The sequence below is a fragment of the Cibotium barometz genome, chromosome 47 (assembly GCF_041138505.1).
Source record: "Cibotium barometz isolate CiBa-2024 chromosome 47, ASM4113850v1, whole genome shotgun sequence".
Lineage (NCBI taxonomy): Eukaryota > Viridiplantae > Streptophyta > Polypodiopsida > Cyatheales > Cibotiaceae > Cibotium > Cibotium barometz.
In genome coordinates, this window is record NC_141092.1 from 21,856,418 (window position 1) to 21,880,821 (window position 24,404).

General features: G+C 40.4%; 1 protein-coding gene across 1 annotated transcript; it reads right to left on the bottom strand.

The window, feature by feature from the left end:
• Positions 1–21,406: 21,406 nt before the first annotated feature.
• Positions 21,407–22,104, bottom strand: LOC147611503 (large ribosomal subunit protein eL29z-like). Its single transcript, XM_086784603.1, has 3 exons — positions 21,958–22,104; positions 21,751–21,855; positions 21,407–21,642 (listed from the first exon to the last, which is right to left on the bottom strand). Exons 2-3 carry the CDS (start codon positions 21,850–21,852, stop codon positions 21,550–21,552), a joined length of 195 nt encoding a protein of 64 aa, XP_086640729.1. The 5' UTR covers positions 21,853–21,855; positions 21,958–22,104; the 3' UTR covers positions 21,407–21,549.
• Between the last annotated feature and the right edge of the window lie 2,300 nt (positions 22,105–24,404).

Below are 24,404 nucleotides of genomic sequence, written 5' to 3' on the forward strand. Positions count from 1 at the left end.
TACTTGCTGAAATTCTTGCATTTATGGATGTAACTTCATCCAACACATTCCCTTTGTCTCCACCATGATTAAAAGGAAATTCCCCATCTTCTTGTCTAAAGGAGTGATCCTCAAGTGACTTATCATGTGCTTCTTCATTATTGCAATCCTCAAATTCTTCCCCATCATGAGATTCCTTGGAATCTTCCTTCTCATCCATGAGGATCATAGTGTCCATAACCTTCTTTGACTTGCATTTATGCCCGGGTGACCACCTTTCTTTGCATTTGAAACATAAGCCCTTGTTTCTCAACTCTTCAATCTTAGGGTCATCAACTCTTTGAGTTTTAATAAAGGTTTGAGAAGGCTTCTTGTTAAAGTTATCCTCTTTGTTTGCATCATGATAAGCTCCACTCTTGGGTTGTCCACTCCTCTAGGGAATCTTAGAAAAGATTATGGGGTTGAAGGAAGGGAGCTTTTGCCAAAGTAGGAAGGAGTGATGGTTGGCTTAGAAGACTCCTTAATGGTACCCATAGGTTGGGATCTCCTATATTTGGATTCATAAAGCTCTGCCAACCTCATAGCTTCCTAGAGAGTATTCAGCCTTTGAGCTGATACATCTGCTTTGATGAAGGAATCCAACCCATGTATAAACTTCTTCATCTTCATTTTCTCATTAACCCCTTCCACATACATGGATCGTCATAAAGATTTTTATGTACTCCCTTACTACCATGCCCTTTTAAGAAAGCTCATACCATTGCTCATGGTATCAATCAAGCACCAAAGGTGAGATGAAAGTCAAGTTTATCTCGCTTTTTAAATCCTCCCATAAGTGTATTAATTAGTACACACTCAATGCCCACCTCTCAACATGTATCTCACTTTGATATATATAATGCACATTTGTAAGCCCCCATTATGAGGAGTAGCCATGGTGCATATGTCTTTAAAGAGTGGGAACCCTGGCTTAGACACCGATGCGGTCATTATTGTGACCATTGATAATGGTTAGGAGATGGTCAGGGGTATGAGCGTTACTTGGGGCTAGGGGGGTCCCAAGGGGGCTAGCAGCCCCTTGTGGGGGGTATGAGAAATATTCCCTCGGATACCAAGTCCATCATTAGTGGGCAGTAGCGGTGGGTTGCGTTCTTGATACATAGGCGATGATCGTGTCTATGCAGTGTAACCACCCTGTTGTATACACGTCTACCACCCCGTTGTATACGCGTCTACCACACCGCCTACAATATTATATATGGACATGGTTGCTATGAGCTAAGACATCCAATATACTAGTGAGTATCCACCCCCTTCTACACTTAGTACATCCTCTATCCAGAGTCTATCTAGATCGCCATCTAAGCTCTACTTGAGAGCGCACGAGTGGACAGCACCATCACTTGTACCTCTTTGGTATAATCAATTTTTTTAATTCTCTCTATTGTGTATCTATTGCATTGTCTATTGTGCTTTGTCTTGCTATCTCTCTTTCTATTGTTCCATATTCTTATATGGTATCAGAACTTAGGTGCTCTTTGCAAGAATAGTGCACAAAGTTTAGCCTTCCTTTGCATAGAATCCTAGGAGTGATGGCTTCTTCTATCTTTGATGCTTCTGCACTAGTCTTGCGCATTCATCCACCTACCTTCACGGAAAGAAAGCTTGATGGGACGAACTACACTCTCTAGAAATTCAAAATCAATGCCAATCTAGACTCTTATGAGCTCCAAGAAACTGTTTTGGGAATGGATGCAAAACCAGTGGGAAGTCCTGACCTCAACAACCTTGCAAACATGCTTCCGCCAGATGCTACACTTCTTCGGTCATGGAGAAAGCACAATGCTGATGCACTTTGTGCTATCATCAGTGTAACTGATTATGTTCTCACTTTAATTCAATATACTACCAAGGCTAGAGAGGCTTGGATCATACTGAGTATGAAACTCACACAATCAGACCAGGATTTTGAACTTGGAGAATCAGTTTGCTGCTGAAAAGTTTGTTGAAGGAGAAGCTGCTGAAGCATTCATCTCGCTGATCAAAAATATGTGAGATCAAATTACTGCTGTAGGGATTACACACACTAGTGAGGAGTTGGCCCGGAGGTGCATCCGAATTCTTCGACATAAATATGATGGCTTGACTACATCACTAAACACTCAGGTTAGAGTACCATAGGGTCTGGAACCATATCTTTTGTGGCAGCTACTACAAGTGAAGAGAAGAAGCTGTCAGATGTGCTCTATGTATCCCAAATGAAGAGAAATGCGATGACAAATCATGGGCTTTAATTACGCTCCAAGAAAATTGAAGCAAAAATTCTAGATACTGTTGGCAAGGTAGTTGGCAAAGGAGTAAGGCGCAAAAATCTCTACGAGTTGGGTGCCCTTACAATGTCTGTAGATAAGAGCACAAGCAAGCTTTGGCGCACGAGCAATTTGGTCACATTCGATTTACAATGCTAAAAGAGATGCAAAAAAAAGGTATGGTAGCTAATTTACCTGCATTTTTAGAATTGCAGGAACCATGTGAAGCTTACATGATGGGCAAGCAACAACGCAAGGCATTTTCACAAAAAAAGTAGAAATCAGGCAAAGACTCCTCTAGAGCTGGTACATGCTAATCTTTGTGGTAAAATGTCTACTACTGCATTAGGGGGATCTTCTTACTTTATGCTATTAGTCAACAATTACAGTAGGAAGATATAGGTTTATTTTCTTCGAGATAAGGCTGAAGCTTTTGGCAAGTTCAAACAGCAGCATAAGCTTATGGAAAATGATACACGAAAGAAGGTGAAGAAGTTTCGTACAAATCGAGGAGAAGAATTACTTTCAATGAAATTTGACAGCTACTGTAAGGAGAATGGCATCAAGCACCAACTCACCCCACTGCTCACACACCTCAGCAAAATGGTTTTGTAGAACGTCGTTGCAATTAAATTGTCATGGAGATGGCTCAATGCATGTTGAAGGCAAAGGGTTTGCCCAATACATTTTGGGCTGAAGCAGTCAACACGGCAGTTTATGTCCTCAATCGGAGCTACACAAAGGCACTCAAGGATGTTACACCTCAAGAGGCTTACTCTGGTAAGAAACCTTTAGTTTCTCATTTCAGAATATTTAGCTGAGAATGTTATGTGCATATTCCAAATGCATCCAGGACCAAGCTAGATGCCATGCGCAAGAAGTGTATCTTTCTTAATATAGTCAAGAGTCGAAAGCATATCGGCTCTATGATAATGAGGCAACGAAGATTGTGGTCAGTCGAGATGTGGTATTTTCAGAATAGCCACACTCAGTGGAGCTTCGAGGAAGGTCCATCCACACTATCATCAGCCACAGAAATAGTCCACCATGAGCCCAACTCCCACCAGTCAGATTTCCTCTTAAAGGAGGAGGAGTTTTCAGAGGATGAAGACTCTCACACATCAAAACAACCTACTGCTACACCACAAGGAAAGCCACTTCCAGAGTGGGCAACATTGCTATTTAATGAGCATAATGTAGTACCTGAGAAGCTAGAATCTTTGGCAGATGGACCATGCGGATCAAGGAGAATAGAGGAACAAAGAAAAGCATCTGATCTCATTGTCAATATGGCCTTGATGGCTAAGATAATGGGAACAGTGAAGGAGCCAGCCACCTTGGATGAAGCCTTAACAAATCCAAAGTGGTGGAAAGCCGCGATGCAGTCTGAGTATGACAGCATCATAAAGAACAACACTTGGGAGCTAGTTGACCAACCACCAAACAGAAAGGTAATTGGTACCAAATGGGTTTGGAAAGCTAAGTATAAGGCTAATGGCTCACTTGAAAAATACAAATCTAGGTTGGTTGCACAAGGATTTGCACTATTAGAGGGTTTCAACTTTGATGATACCTTTGCTCCCATAGCTCGTATGACAACTATCAGGGTGGTACTTACCTTGGCTGCTCACAAAAAGTGGCCAGTATTTCACATGGATGTCAAATCAGCATTTTTGAACGGCCATCTCAAGGAGGCGGTATATATGTAGCTTAGCCACCAGGTTTTAAGATGCCCAGATTAGAAAACAAAGTTTGCAGGTTGAAGCTGAAACATGCAAATTTTTCAAAAAGATTGGGTTTATAAGAAGTGCTTCTAATGCTAACTTGTATTTTCTAAAAAGACATGACAAGATTGTTTTGGTTGTCTTGTATGTATCTAACTTAAACATTTCAAGTGGTGGCGATGAAGAGATGATCCAAAAGACAATGGATATGTTGAGCCATGAATTTGAGATGACAAAATTGGGTCTTATGCATTTCTGTTTGGTGATTAAGGTCTGGCAAGAGTCATGTAAAATCTTCATTTTTTACAGCAAAGGTATGCTTGGGAGATTCTCAAAGCATTTGGGATGACAAACTGCAAGCCTGTATCTACGCCAATAGAAGTGAACATGAACCTTTCTGCAGGATTCTCCATCATCACCTATTGACATCATCAGGAAGTACAAGAAGTTAGTGGGGAGTTTGATTTGTCTCACTAACACTAGACCTGATATCAGCTTCACAGTTGGTATGTTGAGCAATTTTTCCAACAAGCCACAAGAGAGTCATTGGAAGGAAGGGATGAGGATACTTAGGTACACTAGAGGTACTCTTGAGTATGGCATCACTTACAACATGGGTGACACTTTGACAGGTTATTGTGACTCAGATTGGGCGCAGGAGACTACGATTCTAAGAAATCAGTTTCTGGATATTTTTTTTGCTTGGTAGGGGGCTGCTAGCCCCCCTGCCATCATTAATGGTCACAATAATGACCCCATTGATGTCTAAGCCGGGGCTCCCACTAAAGACATATGCACCATGGCTACTCCTCTCATAATGGGGGCCTAACAAATGTGCATTGTAAATCAAAGTGATTTAGATACATACTGAGAGGCAGGCATTGAGTGTATACTAACACCCCCTCCCCCTCAATGTCCATTCGAAGATGAACTAGGTTTTTTTGGCCCAACACCAAGTCGATGAAGATGTCGAGTGAGCTGGTCCTTCCCAAGAGCCTTGGTGAAGATGTCGGTGCAGTTTTTCTCTATAGAGTAATACTCTAGCTCTACTATCTCATCCTCTATCAGCTCTCGCACATAATGATACTGAATCTCAATGTGCTTCATGTGCGAGCATGAAACACAGGGTTCTTGGGGATAACCATGCAACTCAGATTGTCGCACCGCAAGACTGTAGCCTCCCTGATCTGAACTCCCATGTCAACCAAGATTCTCTCTCCTCAGCCATACTACCTCACATGCAGCAAAGCATGCTGCCTTATACTTAACCTCTATGGAAGAAAGTGTCACTATAGATTGCTTTTTGCTGGTCAAGAGAAAGCAGGGTATGAGAAATATTCCCTAGAATATTTCCTCGGATACCAGGTCCATCATTAGTGGGTGGCAGTTGATGGTCGGTATACGTGGGCGGTGATCGTGTTTATGCAGTGCGACCGCCCTCGTTGTATATGCATCTACCGCAATGCCTACAGTACTATATATGGACATGGTTGCCATGAGCTAAGGCATCCAATGCTCATGAGTATCCACCCCCTCTACACTTAGTACATCCTCCATCCAGAGTTTGTCTAGATCGCCATCTAAGCTCTACTTGAGAGCGCATGGGTGGACAACAGTATCACTTGTACCTCTTTGGTATAATCATAATTTTTAATTCTCTCTATTGTGTATCTATGGCATTGTCTATTATGCTTTGTCTTGTTATCTCTCTTTCCTTTTGTGCCATATTCTTATAGAGTGTGGTATATTCCCAAGTTTAATCATGTGTCTCCACCATTGGTGAGCATAATCTTCCAAGTGTAGGGAAGCAAATTGCACTTTATCTTTCTCACTCTTGGGGTAGCGCTGAAAATAAGTGTCTAACTTGGTGATCCACTCCTCCAACTCATGCAAAATGGAACCCATCACCGTTGAACTTGGAGAGGGACACCTTGTCCTTGATATCTTTGGAAGCATTAGAAGAAGGATTCTTATGATGTGGCTTGCCCTTTTGTGATTGCATATAAGAGTTGGCAAATTGAGCAAAGTCCTTGTACTCCTTTTTCATAAAAGAGGGTAACTCCACCCAACTATCATGAGCTGCCACTTGTCTTTGTGCAAAAGACGTGCTCCCAATCATCCTTGACCCTTTCCTCATCCCAATGCATCTCCTCTTCCACCTCCATGGGCTGATTTTTTTTTGGGTATGATGATGCCCTCTTGGCCTCCCCATGATATGTCTCCATAGGCTTGAATGCAACTTGTCAGGGCTTGCCATACAATTGAGAGGTACCAGCCTAAAATGAAGAGGGTCTCAAGTCCTTTGATGAGGGATCTCCTAGCATCACTCGTAAATCCAAATGAAGAGGTTTTCAATGAATCCTCTTGCATAGCTTTCTTGCCTTCCTTATGACCACCATGAGAAGCTTCGTGCATAGGTTGCTTGCTCCCATGCACACCACCAATTTTACCATCCACGGCATCTTCATGGTGTTGCTCCAATTGGTCTTCAATAGCCCCAATCTTGGTAGTCATGAATTCAAACCTTGTATTCAAGGTATGGTTGATGACATCCAATCTCTCCATGAGTTTCTTGAAATCAAATCTTTCCACAAGAAATTGCAAGAGGGTATTGTTTGAAATGGCTTGTGCACCTTGAGATGTGTGCTTAGAGTGCTTCCCATATTTGCCTCCTCTTCAACTTCCTTTGAAACTTGCCCCATTGATGAAGAACTATTTTTGTGAGTGCTTGTCACACAATCAACAACTGATCTTCCAACTCCTCCATTGTTATCCATGTTGCCATGCTCCATTAACTCCTCCCCTTCCATGTCTTCCGTGACCAATGAATGATAGCTTCTCGGTCCGACCTTTTAGCTTGCCAGCCATAATGGTGTGTTTTGAGAAAATTACCAAAAAAGTGGAGCTAGGGTTATCCGATTCGAACAAACTAAGGCTCTATGTGAAGTTAATGAAATGAGGAATAAGCCTAAATCATTAGTTTAAGTTTAGTCCGGGCCCTAATACTCTCTATTTTGGGTTTTTATGAAACATGCTTTCACAAAAAATGGGCCGTAACTCCCTTCTCAAGAGTCTAATTTGGGTAATCTTTAGCTTGTTTAGGATCCTTTTGAGGAGTACTACACACCCATCAAGTTTAGTCCATAAGATCACTTTTGGTATACAAACTGCCAAAACTGGGTTGCTGCCCCCCATGAAAACAGTTGTAACCGCTCACCACCAATAGCTCCAAATGGTATGCTATTTGGCTAATTTGGAAGGCATTGGGATGGGGAATGAAGTGTAGGTGTCAAATTTGGGTCATCCCGAAACCCCTTGAACTGAATTGTACTTTTGCAAAATGTGCAGATTATGCCCAAATGTCAACCGCAAGATCCCATTTGCACACCCTTGCACAAATGCATTCTGGTATACCCAAAGCATCATGTGGTCCAATTAGTATCCTTTCAATGCATCTTGACTCACTTTTGATAAAATTTAGCCATAACTTTATTGTATTTACAAGTGGATCTCAACCAATGCAAACCCAAACCAATGTAACCAACAAGATCAACTATGCATCCTTGCATAACCACATTGTGAACCATTGATTGCCAAGTGTCCTTGAATCCATTACCACTTGTATGTAGAACCCATTGCCACTTGTATGTAGGAATCATTGCCACTTGATTGGATTGAGGGAAGGCGGTGTAGAGCTTTTTCTTACCGATCTCCCAGCCAAGCCTTCCCACCCCCTTACCAAGGTTTAATTTTTGATGGCATGGGTTAGGGTCATGCCTTCACCACCATGTACCTAATCCCCTTCCTTACCACTTTACCATGGCACTCAATGGCAAGGAAGGTTCAATCAAACTCTCCCCTTGGCCTCTCCTCCAAAGTGCTAAGGTACCTCTTACACATTCAACTAGATTCTAATTGGCTTAGGAATCAAAGATTGAATGGCAAGAGGAAGATAGAGTACTCACCACTAGACATGACTTGTGCCAAATTACAATGCTTATCCAAGCTGTTTGCAAGAGTTTAATTTTGATGAAGTACCTCTCAACTCAAGAATTTCATGTTGATGAAGAGGTAAAGGGATGTTGATTCCATGGCTTCATCATCTCTTCTTGGAGAAGCATGTGTAGAGGCTTGTAGAGGATACAGGATCCATGAAATTGATTCTTAATCTTGACAATGCAAGGATCAAGAGTGTGCATGATCGAATCTCACGCAAGGTTAACTTCCCCAAGAATGCATGATAGAAATCCTTCCAAATGGTATTAAAAGTTGAAAGGATCATTATGCATATCAAGAAGGAGGCTATGGGGTTCAACTGAGCTTCAATTTTTTGTAAAATGTCCATAGAAATCCCTAATTTGAGTAAGAAACCCCCAAAACCCTAATCCATTCAAGAAACCCTAATCACCTATTCATTAATTGCAAGAGTGGTATGGATGGATACAGGAAACCTTGGATCCCAAAAAAATTAAGTGGAAACCCTAATTTTTAAGAGAACCCCCAAATCATTCAAGTGGGCCAAGAAACCCTAAATCTTGATTGGAATCAAGCATTGAAGGTATGAATGGGTAGAGAGAAGTGAGAGGAGCATGATTCTTCAAGATATTGTAAGAATTTTCAAGCATTTTGCCATGGATGAAATCTTAAGAAAAGAGGCTCAAATCTCACCCCATTACAAGCTTGAATGGCATCCTTGCTGAACAGTCACTTGCTCCAAGCTTGCATTAGCCCTAGTATACAACCCTCTTTCTCTCCAAGATGATAGGATGTCTCCATGAAGAGGCAGGCTGCAGGCGTCGATTCGCAAGTTTTCTTCAAGCAACTAGCCAGTCTCCATGTAGCCAAAGAGCTTGGGGATCAAACCCTAAGGTTTGGTAAGCATGGCCTATGGAAAGCTCAAGCACAAGGAGGGAGAAGAGGGAAAACGTGGAGATGTAGAAATTTTCCCTAGTTTTGGTCCATAGCTTCCAAAAAATTATTCCCGCCCCAAATTTGGTCCAAAAATTGCCAAAGTTGATGCAAATCTTGCCCAAATGCTCCAAAACCTTAGAAAGTTAATGAAATGAAGTAGAAATTTGCAACTACACCATGTAAAAAATAAGGCTTGTAGAAATGTTATATTATTGGCCCTCTATGGTCTATCAAGGACGCCCGTCCGACCATTGTGCCATGCTTGCAATTAGTATCGTGAGTGATGTCATAGTAAATACTAAATTGTAAGTGCGATTGGCCCTCTATGGTCTATCAAGGATGCCCGTCCGACCATTGTGCCATGCTTGCAATTAGTATCGTGAGTGATGTCATAGTAAATACTAAATTGTAAGTGCGATTGGCATATGCTTTGCGGGTCTATGCTATGTATGCTGTGATTGGGTGATGCCATGTGTATGCATGCTAGTGTTGTTGATATTGGTGTTTGATTGCCTCACCTAACATGTTGACTTGTTGAGTATAGGTGATGAGTACGAGGATGCCGAATGAGACGTCATACTTGTGCGAGGATCACCGAATGAGATGTTGCACACGGAGGGTCACCGAACGAGGTGTCGCGCGGGTGTTGTCATGTGCATGGGCATTAACACGCCTCGACATTTATGAGTTATACTTCATTATTTTTGGTTGGCCGCGTGCCATTTATTTGTACTCGAATATTGATGCACCTCGATGTGCACGGGTGTATCGCGTGTGAGCTAGAGCTTCACTATTTTTGGCACACACTAGATGTGTGTGAACATCCTCTAGAAGGATTGATTATTATTGTAAAAAGAGCCCTATTTTTGAAAAAAGCTTCACGATTGGCTCAAGGGCTATTTTGGTAATACATGATTAAATACTCATGTCGTGCAAGGAGCCAGCATGCATGAGGGGGAGATTTAACCCAATCCTTGTTGATGGTGATGTTTATTTTGCACACTGTTTTCAAGTCTATGGTTTATCTTCCATGTTCATTTCCATGTCTATGTTTAATACATTTGAATCTCTTATTTGTTTGGAGTTAAATATTTATTCGTGATTATTGTGTGCAAGTGTGGTACTTTGATTCTCTTTTGTATGGCAAGTTCCTAACAGTGGTATCAGAGCCAACCACACTCAAAGAGAAGGCAAAAAGCTCAAAAATTGATGCAAAAATTGGGCAAAAGTCTTCCATGAAGGGCAAAGGCAATATCCAAAGGTCTATGGCTTGTATGGTTTGGCAAGGCAATTATTACATGCAAAAACCACTTTGAATCCCTACAAAACCACGCCTAGAAGAAGAAAAGCGATTTTCTGCAGCAATGCATCTCACACCGATCCAACCATACAGATCTGATCAGCATCAAGTAAAACCCAAGCTCCTGTTCTCAAAAATTGAAGAGCTCCAGCATCGGAGAAACGTATAATCAAGGGCCGGCTGTTTTTCTCCATCCTCACGGCTGCGCTGCGTCGTTTTCGTGAAGGGAAATTAGCTATAAGCTTTGATCACACTTAAGGTTTAATCACCTCAAGTCTTTTCACACCATTCAAATCTCAAGGTTTTCAAATATTTCCAATTTAAAACCTTTCAAAGCTTTCCAAGCCAAACCAAGGGAGCACATGCACATCGAGGCCCCAAGCTAATTTCTGAAGGCTTGCAAAAAATTACAGATTTGCTGAAAATTAAAATTTTCTTGCCAAGGCTCTCCGCCTTGAGGGAAAAATTTTAATTGTCAAAGCTTCTGAAAATTCATTTTGCAATTTTGGACAAATCAAAGGCTTCAACAAATTCTCCATGGCCGAGCAAGTGTGTGTGGTTTCTGATATCTCTTGATGGTATTATCCAGGGGAATACGAGTATCATCGATGCGTTTGAATCTCGAATCAACTCGACTCTTTGCAAATTTTGGGTTCAACGATAAGTATTTTAATTATTTATCATCTTTGCTGAATTATTTCTATCATTAATTAATCAATTTCTCTATCTCTCGACTTCATTACCTCTGTTACAATGAATCTGTAACCCCCAATTGTGGAGGAGCAGCTGCTAGCTCTTCAAGCTCAGATTTTAGAGGAGAGGGAAAAGAGAGAGAAGTTGGAGAGGAAGTTGAGAAAGAGGAGTAGAGGGGCGGAGTCCGGCGTACGGTGGATGCTACCCTTAGAGCCCAGGAATCTAGAAAGGAAAAGAAGATTAGTCGGAAGGCCTTTTCCTTCCAAAATTATGATGGAAAGAAGGATGCCAAGCTAGTTCTCTCATGGCTCAGTCAGCTAGATGACTACTTTTTCGAGGAAGACTTCTCTGAAAAAAAGATAAAGTCAAATGTGCTGCAAATCATCTTATAGAAGGAGTTGCGTTGTGGTGGAATGCTACCAAGACAGGCCATCATAAGCCTTGTACTTGGAAAGAATTCCAAAAGGCAATTAAGAAAAACTTTTTGCACCACAATACAAGGCTAGGAGTAGACAGCAGTGGCTTGCGCCAGTTGGAGAAAGAGACCATTCAAATGTATGTAGACAAATTTTGGCAGGTTCTCCTACAACTCAAAGCCATTGAGAAAGTACATGAGAAGGACCAAAAGAGGAAGCTTATAGCGAGTTTGAAACCTCACATTAGGGCCAAAGTGAACATGTTCCATCCGCATTCTCTCAGTTCAACAATCTCTTTAGCCATTAATTGTGAGAAGAAGAATAACATTCCGAAGGAGAATCGTGTTACCCCCCCAGGAGTTTCATCCCTTTAAATCTCAAAAGCATGTTTCTTCATCTAAATCTTTTAACAGGACTCAAGGATGGCACCGCAACTTTGGTCGGGTTCAAGAACAAAGAAAGCAACAAATCGAAAAACAAGAAGACAGACAATCTTCCGAAGACAAACAAAGAGGAGCCCAGGTGTCGAATCTGGTGTTTCAAATGCAACAAGGAAGGCCATGTGGCATTTGAGTGCCCGGAGAAGAAGAAGAATATACAAAAAGCTAGTGTCAACATGATCGAGGAGGAGGACGAGGACGACTATCTGCTCGAGCAAGAGGGTAACTCCGAAGACGAAGATCTCTCAGATCCAGGAGGTAAGCCTAAATCTTCATGAGTTAAGTCTAAATCTACATGGCCTAAGTCCAAACCACATATGTTGTTGAAAATTAAAGGAAAGATTAAGAATGAATCTATCATAGTCTTGCATGATGACGGGAGCACACATGATTTTATTTCTGAAAAGATGGTAAAGGCACTTAATCTTGAAATCACTCCATCTTGTTATAAGGTTAAGTCTACTTTTCAAAATCAAAAATATAACTACACCAAAGAAGTAAGGAATTTAACAATATCACTTTCACCTTATGAGAAAAATGAACTTTTTTGGTTGCACCATTGCAAGGCGTAGATGTAATACTTGGCATGCCATGGCGACATCAATACAATCCATATATTAATTACGACACACATTCCTTGTATTTCATGATCAATGATCAGCATTTGTGTCTTAGGAGAATGATGGAAGACAGGAGTGCACCTTTCCTTTACCACACCCAAGCTAAGAGAGCACTGAGGAAGAGGGAGAAGACGTTTCTCATCTTTGTGAATGAGATTACCGCTCATGAACCACCTCCCACGGACACCTCGCATGATTCCTTCCTTTCTCAGTTTTTTGATTGTTTTCTTGATGACCTACCCCCTGGCTTGCCTAGCTCTAGACCTGAAGACCATAAGATTGACATTATCCCTAGTAGTATACCTCCCTGCAAGGCACCTTATAGAGTAAATTAGATTGAGCAAAAAGAAATTCAGAGACAGATAGAAGACCTTTTAGAGAGGAAAACTGATCAGGCCTAGTAGTTCACCCTACGGAGCTCCAGTTCTTCTAGGGTCAAAAAGAAGAATGGAACCTACCGTCTATGAATTGACTATAGAGCCCTGAATAAAATCACAATAAAAAATCGATATCCTATTCCTCGAGTGGACGATCTTCTTAATAGATTGCAAGGAGCAAAGGTATTCAGTAAAATAGACTTTAAATCCGGATACCACCAAGTGAGGATGGTAGAGGAAGATATATACAAGACTGCTTTTAGGACACAGACGGGTCATTATGAGTTCTTAGTGATGCCCTTTGGACTCATTAATGCTCCGGCTACTTTTAGCCGCATGATGAACCATATCTTCCTCAAATATCAAAACTTTGTGGTAGTTTTCTTTGATGATATTCTTGTATTCAGTGATAGTATTGCTGAGCATGAGAAACATTTGGAGATAGTGTTTAATCTCTTAAAAGAGAATGAGTTGTATCTCAATCCTGAGAAGAGCTCTTTCTTTCAGACAGAGATTGAATACCTTGGTCACATCGTTTCTCTTGATGGTATTCGTGTGGACCCCAAAAAGATAAAGACTATAGTGACTTGGCCAAGACCCAAAGATATTCATGAACTCCGATCATTTCTTGGTTTGTGCAGTTACTATAGACGTTTTGTGAAGAGTTTTTCTTACATTTCTCATTATCTGACTTTTCTTTTAAAGAAAGCAAAGACAAAAAAAATTTAAAAAAATAAGGCTTGTAGAAAATGCAAAAAATAAGGCTTGTAGAAATCAAGAAAAATGCCAAAATCACATGTAGTTTTCCTACAAATTTCTTGCCCAAATGCATAAGAAAGATCCCAAAAATCAAAATCAAGGCTCTAATATCACTTGAAATGAAGCATCACTAATATAAGATTAAGACAAGCTTAAGCAAGATTTAAAGCTAAGATATGGGATAAATCATTATGATGATTAGCATGCAATAATTAGCAAGAATCACACATAATGCCTAAGTGATTTAGCCTTCACCAAAGGATGGAAATAGCCTTCCATAAGCCAAGGTATGTTAGCTCTAGGCTCCAATGTATATTCCAAAAGTCATATGATCAGTGAGTGATTCTTGATTGAATCTTTTCTAATCTTGATCATTTCTTACAAGCAAATATATTTCTTTTAAAAGAAACTGCCTACAAACTTCAAGAAACCATGAATATTATTGAAAACTCAAGTAAGAAAAACATAATTGTTGAACTCTTGCTGTAATTGATGCAAGAAAAGCAAGATTAGTGAATCTTATGGGAGTTATGTAACATTGATCAAGTTTTTGCAATCTTTTGTGATATATTTTACATCACTAGGTGATTAATTGCCATCTAAGAAGTTATTGATCAAGAAAATGATTACAACAAGAAGAAGAAGAATGCTTTGAGGATTTATGTAGAGAGATTAAGCATACTTGAAGCTTAATCAAGGTGATTAAAGATAAAATCAAGTTTAATCAAGGTGATTAAGGATAAATGTTGTAAAGGTTTTTGATAAAGGACATTATGAAAATTTTTCTTGTAAAGATTGACAACATCTTGATAAAAGATTGATTATAATAGCAACTAATTAGTGCTAATATTATGATGGCAAAATCAAAGTAGTTTACAGTAATCTACAATAGTTAATAATAGAGTAAGTTATTGATTAGCCTCTACCAGATTAGTTAACAATGCAACAACTTGACCAGAGATCCATAAGTTTGATTGAGGCCTTTTTTGCAAAGTCTTGGTGGAAGCAAGTTCAAGATAGCATGGGAATAGCAAGGTTGCAAGATCTTATAATGGAATGCTGTTAAGGCCAACAAAAAATATCTTGTTAGGAATCAGACCCAAACCCACTAGCAAGCTAGTGCACCTTACACCATAAGACCTGTCAATAGGGGAAGGATAGTCAATCATTGAGCATCCATAGGGTTCTGCAAAGTAGGCCAATGAAAATATTGATAGCTCTTTGAATAAGAAGTATACTTTATTACAGTTGGATTTAGCTCTAAATAATATTATGATTACAAAAGTACTAACCTTGAAGATTAGTGCGGCTCTAAATGGATAAAGCTTTACCCTAATGTCATTATAATGGTTGAGCTCCTTCTAAACAAGGAGATCCAAGGCTAATAGCACCTTGTTTATAGAGAGTTCAAACGTTTGGAAAAGCATCAAGCTTAGCACATATGGATGAGCAATTGTTGACATAGATTAAGGAAATGTTATTCACATCTATGTATATGAATACATGCCATGAGAAACCACTTTGGAAAAGCACCAAGCTTGGCACACATGCATGAGCAATTGTTGACATAGATTAAGGAAATGTTGTTCACATCTATGTATATGACGACATGCCATGAGAAACCACTTTGCCAGATAGGTGTTGTATTAGACTAGAAAGGAAGGGTGCAGCAGAAGATACAGTAGATGACAAGAACTTTATGTAGATGCATATTATAAGTCATGCAAAACAACAAGGTGGATGTGCAATATTCAAACTAACTTCATATTACAAGTTAACTGCATCATACAAATAGAGCAATATCAATAGTAGTAACAGCTACAACAACATTTCTCAAGTACGATGGAGGCTGCAAAACTAACAAGAATAGGTTATTAGAGTTGCAGGGATTTTAAACTGTAGCAACATGTGGCAATGAATGGCAACAACAGTATTTTAAGCACAATAACAATAGGAGGAGTAATATAACTATTAAACTAACAATAGCAGCGAACATCCCACTTCATTATACAAATTACTCAATTTTGTTATTTAAAACCCATGAAAACAACTACCAGAATGCAACTTGATGCTCACCAATAACCAGCTAAAGTATGCTCTAAGTAGTTGACACAGAAATCTGCAATAGGGCAGACAAAAAAAATGACCAATATACTATGAAGGTTTATCTTCTTGGTCCGATTGTAAGACCATCAAGGTTCCTCAGGTGAGAGCGCCATCACTATGTCACCATCCTTCACCTTCTAAAGCTTTGTTCGACAAGTGTGATGGCTAAAGCCTATGGCCACCAGCACCAGTAACAATTCTTTGAAGACTGCAAGAAGAGTATGATCAAGCAGTAATACATCTTTTCGAAACTGGAACAATGCTTTGAAGGTTAAGTGGTGAAGCATGCCCGTGGAGGAGCTATAGGACATGGCTAGAGTATCATGGAACTTAGAGACAAGGAGGAGTCTTGGTGGTGCAAGAACCTCAAACCAAAGATAGTCAAAATAAAGGAAATTTGGAGCAAAACCTTCTACTAGCAAGTTATATCAACTCACAACAATGTTCAAGATTTTCATGTGCAAGACATGCACCGGCTGAGCTCAGAGGGCTAACCCTAAGAAGGCATCAAGATAAAGAAGAAAAAATTAGAACAGAACCAGATTTAGGAGCATATACTGTGGAGTATCTTGTGGAAAGACACAGGGGCTGTTGGCCAGGGAATATTCCTGTCGGCTACTACAGCACATATGTGATTTATTTGTTCAAGAGCTGGCCAACCAGAAATCGGCCAGTCCATGAGATGTTCTCAAGCCTATATATAAGGCTTATGTGCTCATTGTTGTGACTCATTCAGCCCCATTGTTGGCTAGGTCATAGAACTAGGAGTTTGTTTAGGTATTTTACTACCTTTTTCAAGGTAGCCCATGGTAGCAAGGATTTATGTATCTTTTTGTACCATATGATATACTGAATTTTCCAGCTCTCTCTCTCTCTACTCTCCCTTTTGGTTGCGTTTTTGCATCAGCATGTTCTAGATGGTGTTTAGGGCAGCTGAAAGAAGCATCTTCGAGCTTCCACATGTAACATTGGTATCAGAGCATCAAGCTCAGCAAGGCTAAACACTAATTCAGTCCCATATGAAGGTGTACAGGTCCAAGGTACAGGAAAGTGCATAGGTATGAGGCCCAAGGCAAGGAACACAAGACAGGGAAGAGCTCCCAGGAGGTTGGTTGGTTGGTGGTGTTCCACAAAGCCCAAAGAGGTAGTAGTCCTGTGAGCCAAGAAGGGCTTTTGAGCAACGGTTCCAAGAAAGGATGATCCTCCAAGGGGTGGAGTGAGAGTGCCAGATTCATTTCTCAAGAATGAAGACCAAGACAGTGTTCAGAGACAGGGTAGGAACGGAATGGGGATTGAACAGATGCATAGATCTTCTTCAGAGTTAGAGTGGATTTGGAGACCGGGCCGGGCATTCACTTAAAAGGTTGCCAGAGTAGGAAGGATGACAGAGGGACTCCAAGAATAGAATGGGATGATGACAGTCATCCAAGAAGCAGATTGGAATCCTGTCATCAAGTTTAGCAGAGGGGGATGTCATGTGCAAGACATGCACCGGTTGAGCTCAGAGGCTAATCCTAAGAAGGCAACAACATAAAGAAGAAAAGATCACAACAGAACCAAATTTAGAAGCAAATACTGTGGAGTATCTTGTGGAAGGACATAGGGGCTGTCGGCCAGGGAATATTCCTGTCGGCTCTACAGCGTATATGTGATTTATTTGTCTGGGAGCTGGCCAACCAACAGTCAGCCATTCCATGAGATGTTCTCAAGCCTATACAAGGCTTATGTGCTCATTGTTGTGACTCATTTAGCCCCTTGTTGGGTGGGTCATAGAACTAGGAGTTTGTTTAGGTCTTTTACTACCTTTTCAAGGTAGCCCATGGCAGCAAGGATTTATGTACCTTTTTGTACCATATGATATATTGAATTTCCAGCTATCTCTCTCTCTCTACTCTCTCTTCTATTTGCGCTTTTGCATCAACATGTTCTAGATGGTGTTTAGGGCAACTGCAAGAAGCATCTCAGAGCTTCCGCATGTATCCTAAGGATGTGAACTTATACGTCATGATAAGGGCCGTGAAGCCAACCTGGGAGGCTAGAGTTTTCTCTAGCTTTAAAAAAAAGAAATTGACTACATCGCAAGTTTCAAGTTCTAGTGGCATTTAGCCCCTAAGTAAGTCAATATTAGGTAATTTGGGAAAAATCTCACATTTTGGGAATCAATTACTCCATATAGTTTTGGACATATCTTAAACATACTCACTCCAAATTTGTCGGAGATCATAGATTTAGATTCTACTCTTCAAGATCTTTCCGATGATATGTCACATGAGGGGGTTTTGACAAACTTTTGGACAAGTTCACTATGCTCCCATTTTTCAAATGGGAATGGGATTTTTCCCAAATTATCTAATATGGAGGCTTGTTGGGTGGGTCATAGAACTAGGAGTTTGTTTAGGTATTTTACTACCTTTTCAAGGAAGCCCATGGCAGCAAGGATTTATGTACCTTTTTGTACCATATGATATACTGAATTTCCAGCTATCTCTCTCTCTCCCTCTCTCTCTCTCTTGGTCAATTTGGTCTCTTGGGATAGTTTCCTACGACGTTAAAAAGTTCTCTTCTTCTTCTTCTTCTCTACTCTCTCTTCTATTTGCATTTTTGCGTCAACATATTCTAGATGGTGTTTAGGGCTCAAAGAAGCATCTCGGAGCTTCCACATGTAACAAAGATATCCTGAGGATGTGAACTTATACGTCATGATAAGGGCCGTGAAGCCAACCTGGGAGGCTAGAGTTTTATCCCACTTTTAAAAAAAAAGAAATTGACTACACTGCAAGTTTCAAGTTCTAGTGGCATTAGAACAGCCAAGCTGCCAGCCTTTGACAATGTTAACGACTACAATGACTCTCTACTTACAAAAGAGGACTTGAAGAGGCTACTTCATCAAGCTTTGAGCTCTCAGCAGTACAAAAGAAAAGACCAACTCTGCAGTCTCGCAGCTAGACCTTGGCACTACCAAGTCTATAGTCACATCTAGATCCTGGCGCTATCAACTCTGAAGTCACATCTAGATCCTGGCACTATCAACTCTGAAATCACAGCTAGACCTTGGCACTGCCAACTCTGCAGTCCCTACCAACTTTGCACTTGTAGTTGTAGCTATGGAGGGGGAGAAGCCTGCCATCATTTCCAACATAGAGGTGGTGGTTTGCAGTGCAAAAGAAAAAATTATAGTAAACAACTCAACGTTTGTTCTTTCATTGGATTGACATGCTACACACCATCATCATCATCGACATCATTTTGATACCATCTCAAAACAACCTAAAAACAAAGGTATATATCATTGTTTTTAGTATCCTTTTTAAGGAAATGTTGCTTCCTTGTATACAACATTTGTATACAAGGGGGCAACAAAACCAACCTAGAAGCAAATGTACATGTCATAGTTTTTAGTATCCTTCGTAATGATTGTTTAGATGTGTTTACTATTCTTGCCACATTATTTATGTGGCAACTCACTAATTTTTTATATTGTTTCACAAATTTCTATAGAACTTTGCTTGATTTTATGAAGCTTGGTGCTTGATAACTCTCTCTCTCGTACATTGGCCCATTTGTTGGAGCACATTTGGCTCATTGAAATAGTCCATCACGACTCAATTTATTCGATATTGTGGGTATTAAGACTGGCACTCAATGCTATTGTGCAGTTATAAATGAGAGCAATTTGGGTTTAATATTCCCGATGAAGAGCTTAGAATACATTTATATTGGAAAGAGTTTTTTTTAGGGTCAATGACATAGAGACATGTCTCTTATTTATTTCATGTAAAAACTATTCCTTTCAATACAAGTTCTTTATAGCACCTACTAGCATAGCTTTACCTACGTCTTCATTTGTGTCTAAAAAATTAACTATAATGAACTGTTATTACCTTGTCATTTTAGTAATAATTCTCTCTTGTGTAAGACGAGCAAGAAAAAGACATCTACTTTGCGTGCTCAATGTAGTGGAAACGCATCACCAACCCACCATGTGGAACATCATGCCTAATATCCACCATGTCGAACATCATGCCTATTATGTGGTTGATGGCTAAAGAATGTACAAGCTTCATTGCTCTAATAACTACCATATCAATCAATCTATCACTCAGTTGATGACGCTTGGAAGCACAAGCCTCATTTCTCTAATAACTACTAGATCACAGGCTTCGTTTCTCTAATAACTACGAAATAGATCAATAGAATTAGGTCTTTCACTATGTTTTTTGGATATCGTTGCTTATTCATTCAATGATACTCATTCTGTGCATGTGTGTGTGTGGGTGGGTGTGTTCTATGTATATGCTTTTCATGCGCGTGAATGCATTCTATGTACATGTGTTATATATGCATAGAAAAAGTTATTGCTGTAAAGAGCAACATGGCCATGGAGCTGCAAAGTTGGTGGTTCGACCTACTCATGAGACATTAAGTTAGACCCATCAGCACCAAACGAGCTCACAGCTTTAATTTGAGGGCGAGTCCAAGACTAGAATTACGTTATGTGGCGCTCACCACAATTCATCTCAATCATGCAAATGCTTACAATGTGAAGACCTTACAGTGGGTATCAAAGCATGGATTTGACAATTGCTGGAACCCGAGACGTGGAGGATGTACAAGACAATACACTCATGTGAAGTGCTAGAGAGCTACCAAAGGCATGCAAGATCTCATCCCATGAAAAGAAACTGCAAGTTTGATATCCATCGGTAGCACACAGGCAATAATCAAACCTCAAGCTCGAGGGTGGGTCCGAAAGACTCCACAAATTGTTTCGATCATGCGATCCACTCGATTCAGGTTTACAAAACCTCGTTATTCTATGCCAAATGATTCCTGGGTGGGACCTAATAAGACCTTACACACGCCTATGATGGTACACTGGTGCGTGGATATGCAAGAGATCATATCTGATTTACAAAACTGACAGCCGCAAAACTACAGCCTTATTCACCACTCAGTAACGTGCATACTAGTGAGTAAGCTGGAGGTGTCTGATGTGTTGCATGCAAGCCATTATGCACTTAAAGATAACTTGGTACACATGCAGTGACTCACAACGAGAAGTGTTTATCACCAAAGGAATAGAAATACGTTTTTACAGTTCACGAAGATTAGATAGAGCTTGGCAGCCTGGAAAAAAGCACAAATCTAGGTGTTTTGCGAGTGCCAAGCTATTTTCCAGTTCTACATCCAAAGCACATCTGACAGCTTCCTAAACACAAAACTAAAGAAATGGGGGGTATAGAAGGGTGAAGGACACGCTTCCTGCTCAGACAACAAATGAAGATCAAAGAAGGCTCTCGGAAGTTGCAAAAGCAGTATTTAATCTGAGCGGTAGCAATTATTATTGGGATAATTCTCCGTGAGAACGGATGGTTACCTAAAAGGCCAAGGGACTGGAAGTACACTTACGAAAGAGCTTTCGATAGTAGGGCAGATTTAGCATCTTTGATTACGGCAAATTTCGCTTGAACAGAAAGCACAGACCATACTGACATTGCTAGATCGCCAGTGAAATGAGGCAGAATTTTCACTTGTGCTAGAGTATCATCATCGCTAATTGTCCAAATAAGTTCCCAGAGTCCAAAACGACAGATATTCCAAGTTGGGGAAAAAAGGGGGTCTGTTACATCCTTCTAAATAAGGTCTAACCCTATCCACAGCATGCCCCGACTAGAACCACAATCGCCACAGCACTGGATTTTAATTGAAGATTGGGTGAAGCAGATGGGACTTCAAAACAGATATTTACCCGCAATCACAACAGAATCGAACTATGTACCAATCAAGGAGATGTAATTAATGAGATCAGTCGGCGTGGTTCAAAATAACGTTGGTAAAATTAGCCTTTCAACAGAGGCCCTCCGTTCATTACGCATTACTGTTCCATAAAAAAAACTACGGGATCTACATATATACTACTCTTCATCCCCTCCAGACTCGGATCCGGCGCCCCCAACCCTGTTGTGCTTCTTAGCGTACCTCTGGTTACGCAGAAATTTGGGGTCCATCTGGGCAACCAAAAAAACAACAGAAATGAAAGAGAAGAGTGAGAAGGGCGTACTCACCATCGGGACAACACAATGGGGCGCAGGAAAGAAGAGACGGTAGGATTATACCCCCTTCCTGGAAGTGTACTTGTGCTTCTTGGCCTTCTTGATGCCATTCTTGTGGGCCTTGAACGACTGGTTGTGGGCGGTATGGTTCTTGGACTTCGCCATTTTCTTGAGACAAGAACAAGGTCGCAAGTCAGGAAATCGCAAGCGCACCGTCTGAGAACATCACTGTAACAGACAACCAAGGCCTAGAAAATCTCAGGCACATACCTCCCAACTTCCGAATTCCCTCGCCGCGCACTGATAAAAAAGAAGCCTTCCGGGGGCTAGCTAGGTCTTTAATAAGTATAAACCCTAAACATTTGTCCGGCCCATGGACCTCTTTGTGAACAACTAGAAAGCTTGGGCACCTTTGTAATGCACATTTAAAATAATGTGCATTACAAAGGAGATGCAACGTGTTTATTGAGACACCTACTCAATAAAATCATTACATGAAAAATTAAGATGATGATTCATCTATTACATATTATTAACCATGGACAACCAAGGTACAAGGAGAGGAGAGAAAAAAGAAATCTTGGGTTTTTAAAAAATAAGAGGAAAAAATCTCATCGATTTGACCCTTGTTTTCTGGCTTCCATTCTTATGTTTTACATACCACGGCAACGCGCGGGTTGAGTACTAGTTGTCACTATTGGAAGAAACATAAGTGACTTTATGGAGTGACATAATACTATAATAATCCAATTGCTCAATCAACATGAAAACAAGGATGCTGTTAAAAGTGCACGTGGTAGATGCTTTGATCATTGTAGAAGAAGCCTCTCATCCTCACTCAACGACATGCTAGCCAACATCAGTCATTGATGAAGTAAAATGTTTTGACTACTACAATGCTTGTTTTGTGCAGGGGACCTTTTCTAGGCAAGCATTTGGCGGTGAGCTCTTTTTTTAGTGGGCTTTGCTTCCATGGGTTTTGCTTATGTGGACTGATTTCATAATGTGGCGATTGACGTATCCATGTCAACATGTAATGAGTCCATGTCAGCATGGTAACATGGCATGGATATACATGTATCATGTACACCATGTCCATACATGCATCATCCACATGATGGCCATGCATAATGTCATATATCATGGCCTTGGATGGTCCATATGTTCCATACATATGGTCTTCTCTCGATATGCTATGTATAGTCCATGTGAACCGCATATGGTTTGGAATGGGTTTCTCTATATGCTTCTTCCCATGTTATCCTTTATTGTATGGTCCATGTGGTCTCTCTCTGTCCGTGTGGTCTCTCTCTATACATGGAGATCTTTACATGCTCGATGTCATCTCAATGTAGTCTGTAGATCCATGTGTACTGTACATGAGTGGAATGGGCTCTATGTGATCTCTATATGCTCTCTCTTCTCATGGTGTGCTCTACATGATATATGTGGTCTATACATGGTTGAAACGGATTGCCCAAGATATTTACATACTTTATGTCATCTCGATGTGGTTTGCGCAATGAATGTGATCCTATTAACCACATTGGCTAACATTACTCCAAAACGCACGGCAATATCTTCAAGCCATATTTTTGTACCGTGCAATGCGGTTACGTAAAATGATTGTGGAAAAACTCCAAGCTTACGACTTGTGTAATGTCGAAAGGTAGTCAAACACCAAGTTTATGACTTGTATAATGCCAGTAATATACATTTAGACTAGGAAATTAGCCTAGACTAACTTATTAGGCCCCATACATCATTTGCGCAGCCAAGCATGTACAAATGGGTATTATATATAGACATTTTGACTAATGAGAAAACACATAATCCCATTCTCACAATTGAGTTTTCTTCTTGCTCTTGTGGGGGTTGAAGTAGCTTGTGTAGGTGACTGATGACGTTGATGTATGTTCTCTTCTCCCTCTCTCCTTCTCTTGTCGACTCTCTCATGCTCTCACTCACCATGGCATCAAAGTAGAGGTTGAGCTTTCCATAGCTCTCTCTCTCTCTCTCTCTCTCTCTCTCTCTCTCTCTCTCTCTCTTTGCTCCCTACCCATTTGCAAAGCTCCTTGTGGTGACGATGAAGAAGGCAAGGTTGAGGACCCTAGCTTTCTACAAGAGAGAGAGTCACTCTACTAAGAGTGGCTTGAGATGCAAATTAGTAAGACCCTTGCATTCTTCTCTCCTTCTCTCTATCTTGCAAGGATCAAGGGGTCTCAATCGATGAAACAACTTTGGCACCATTGTCAGGGAAGTGTCTTTGCTTAGGATTGCCTTTCTATACTTTACATTTGGAGTATTGGCATAGCTCGGTTGGGGTATTGACATAGCTCGGTTGTTGTTTAATGCTTTATTTTATCCACCTTAGTGCAATGGAGCATGGAGAAATTCTTTGAGGGCTCAAGTTACATGATTACAAGTAAGTGTTCGATTCAGCTTCCTTTGATTTTGGCTAGTTCCTTCTTGCATTTGCAATTTTATGAGTTTTTGATCATTTTAGGACTTAATCTCACCATTAATCCTTGTAGCAAACCATTAGGTGCATATCATTAGATACATTAAGGAACGCTAAAGCATGCTATCAAATGAAAAATTCGAAAGCATGCACCATTAAGGAGAAATTAGAGGATAAAATATGAAATTTTAGACCAAAACACATAAAACTACTCTCTGGTTTGCCTACGTACATGCTCGAGTGGGCCTGCATACAC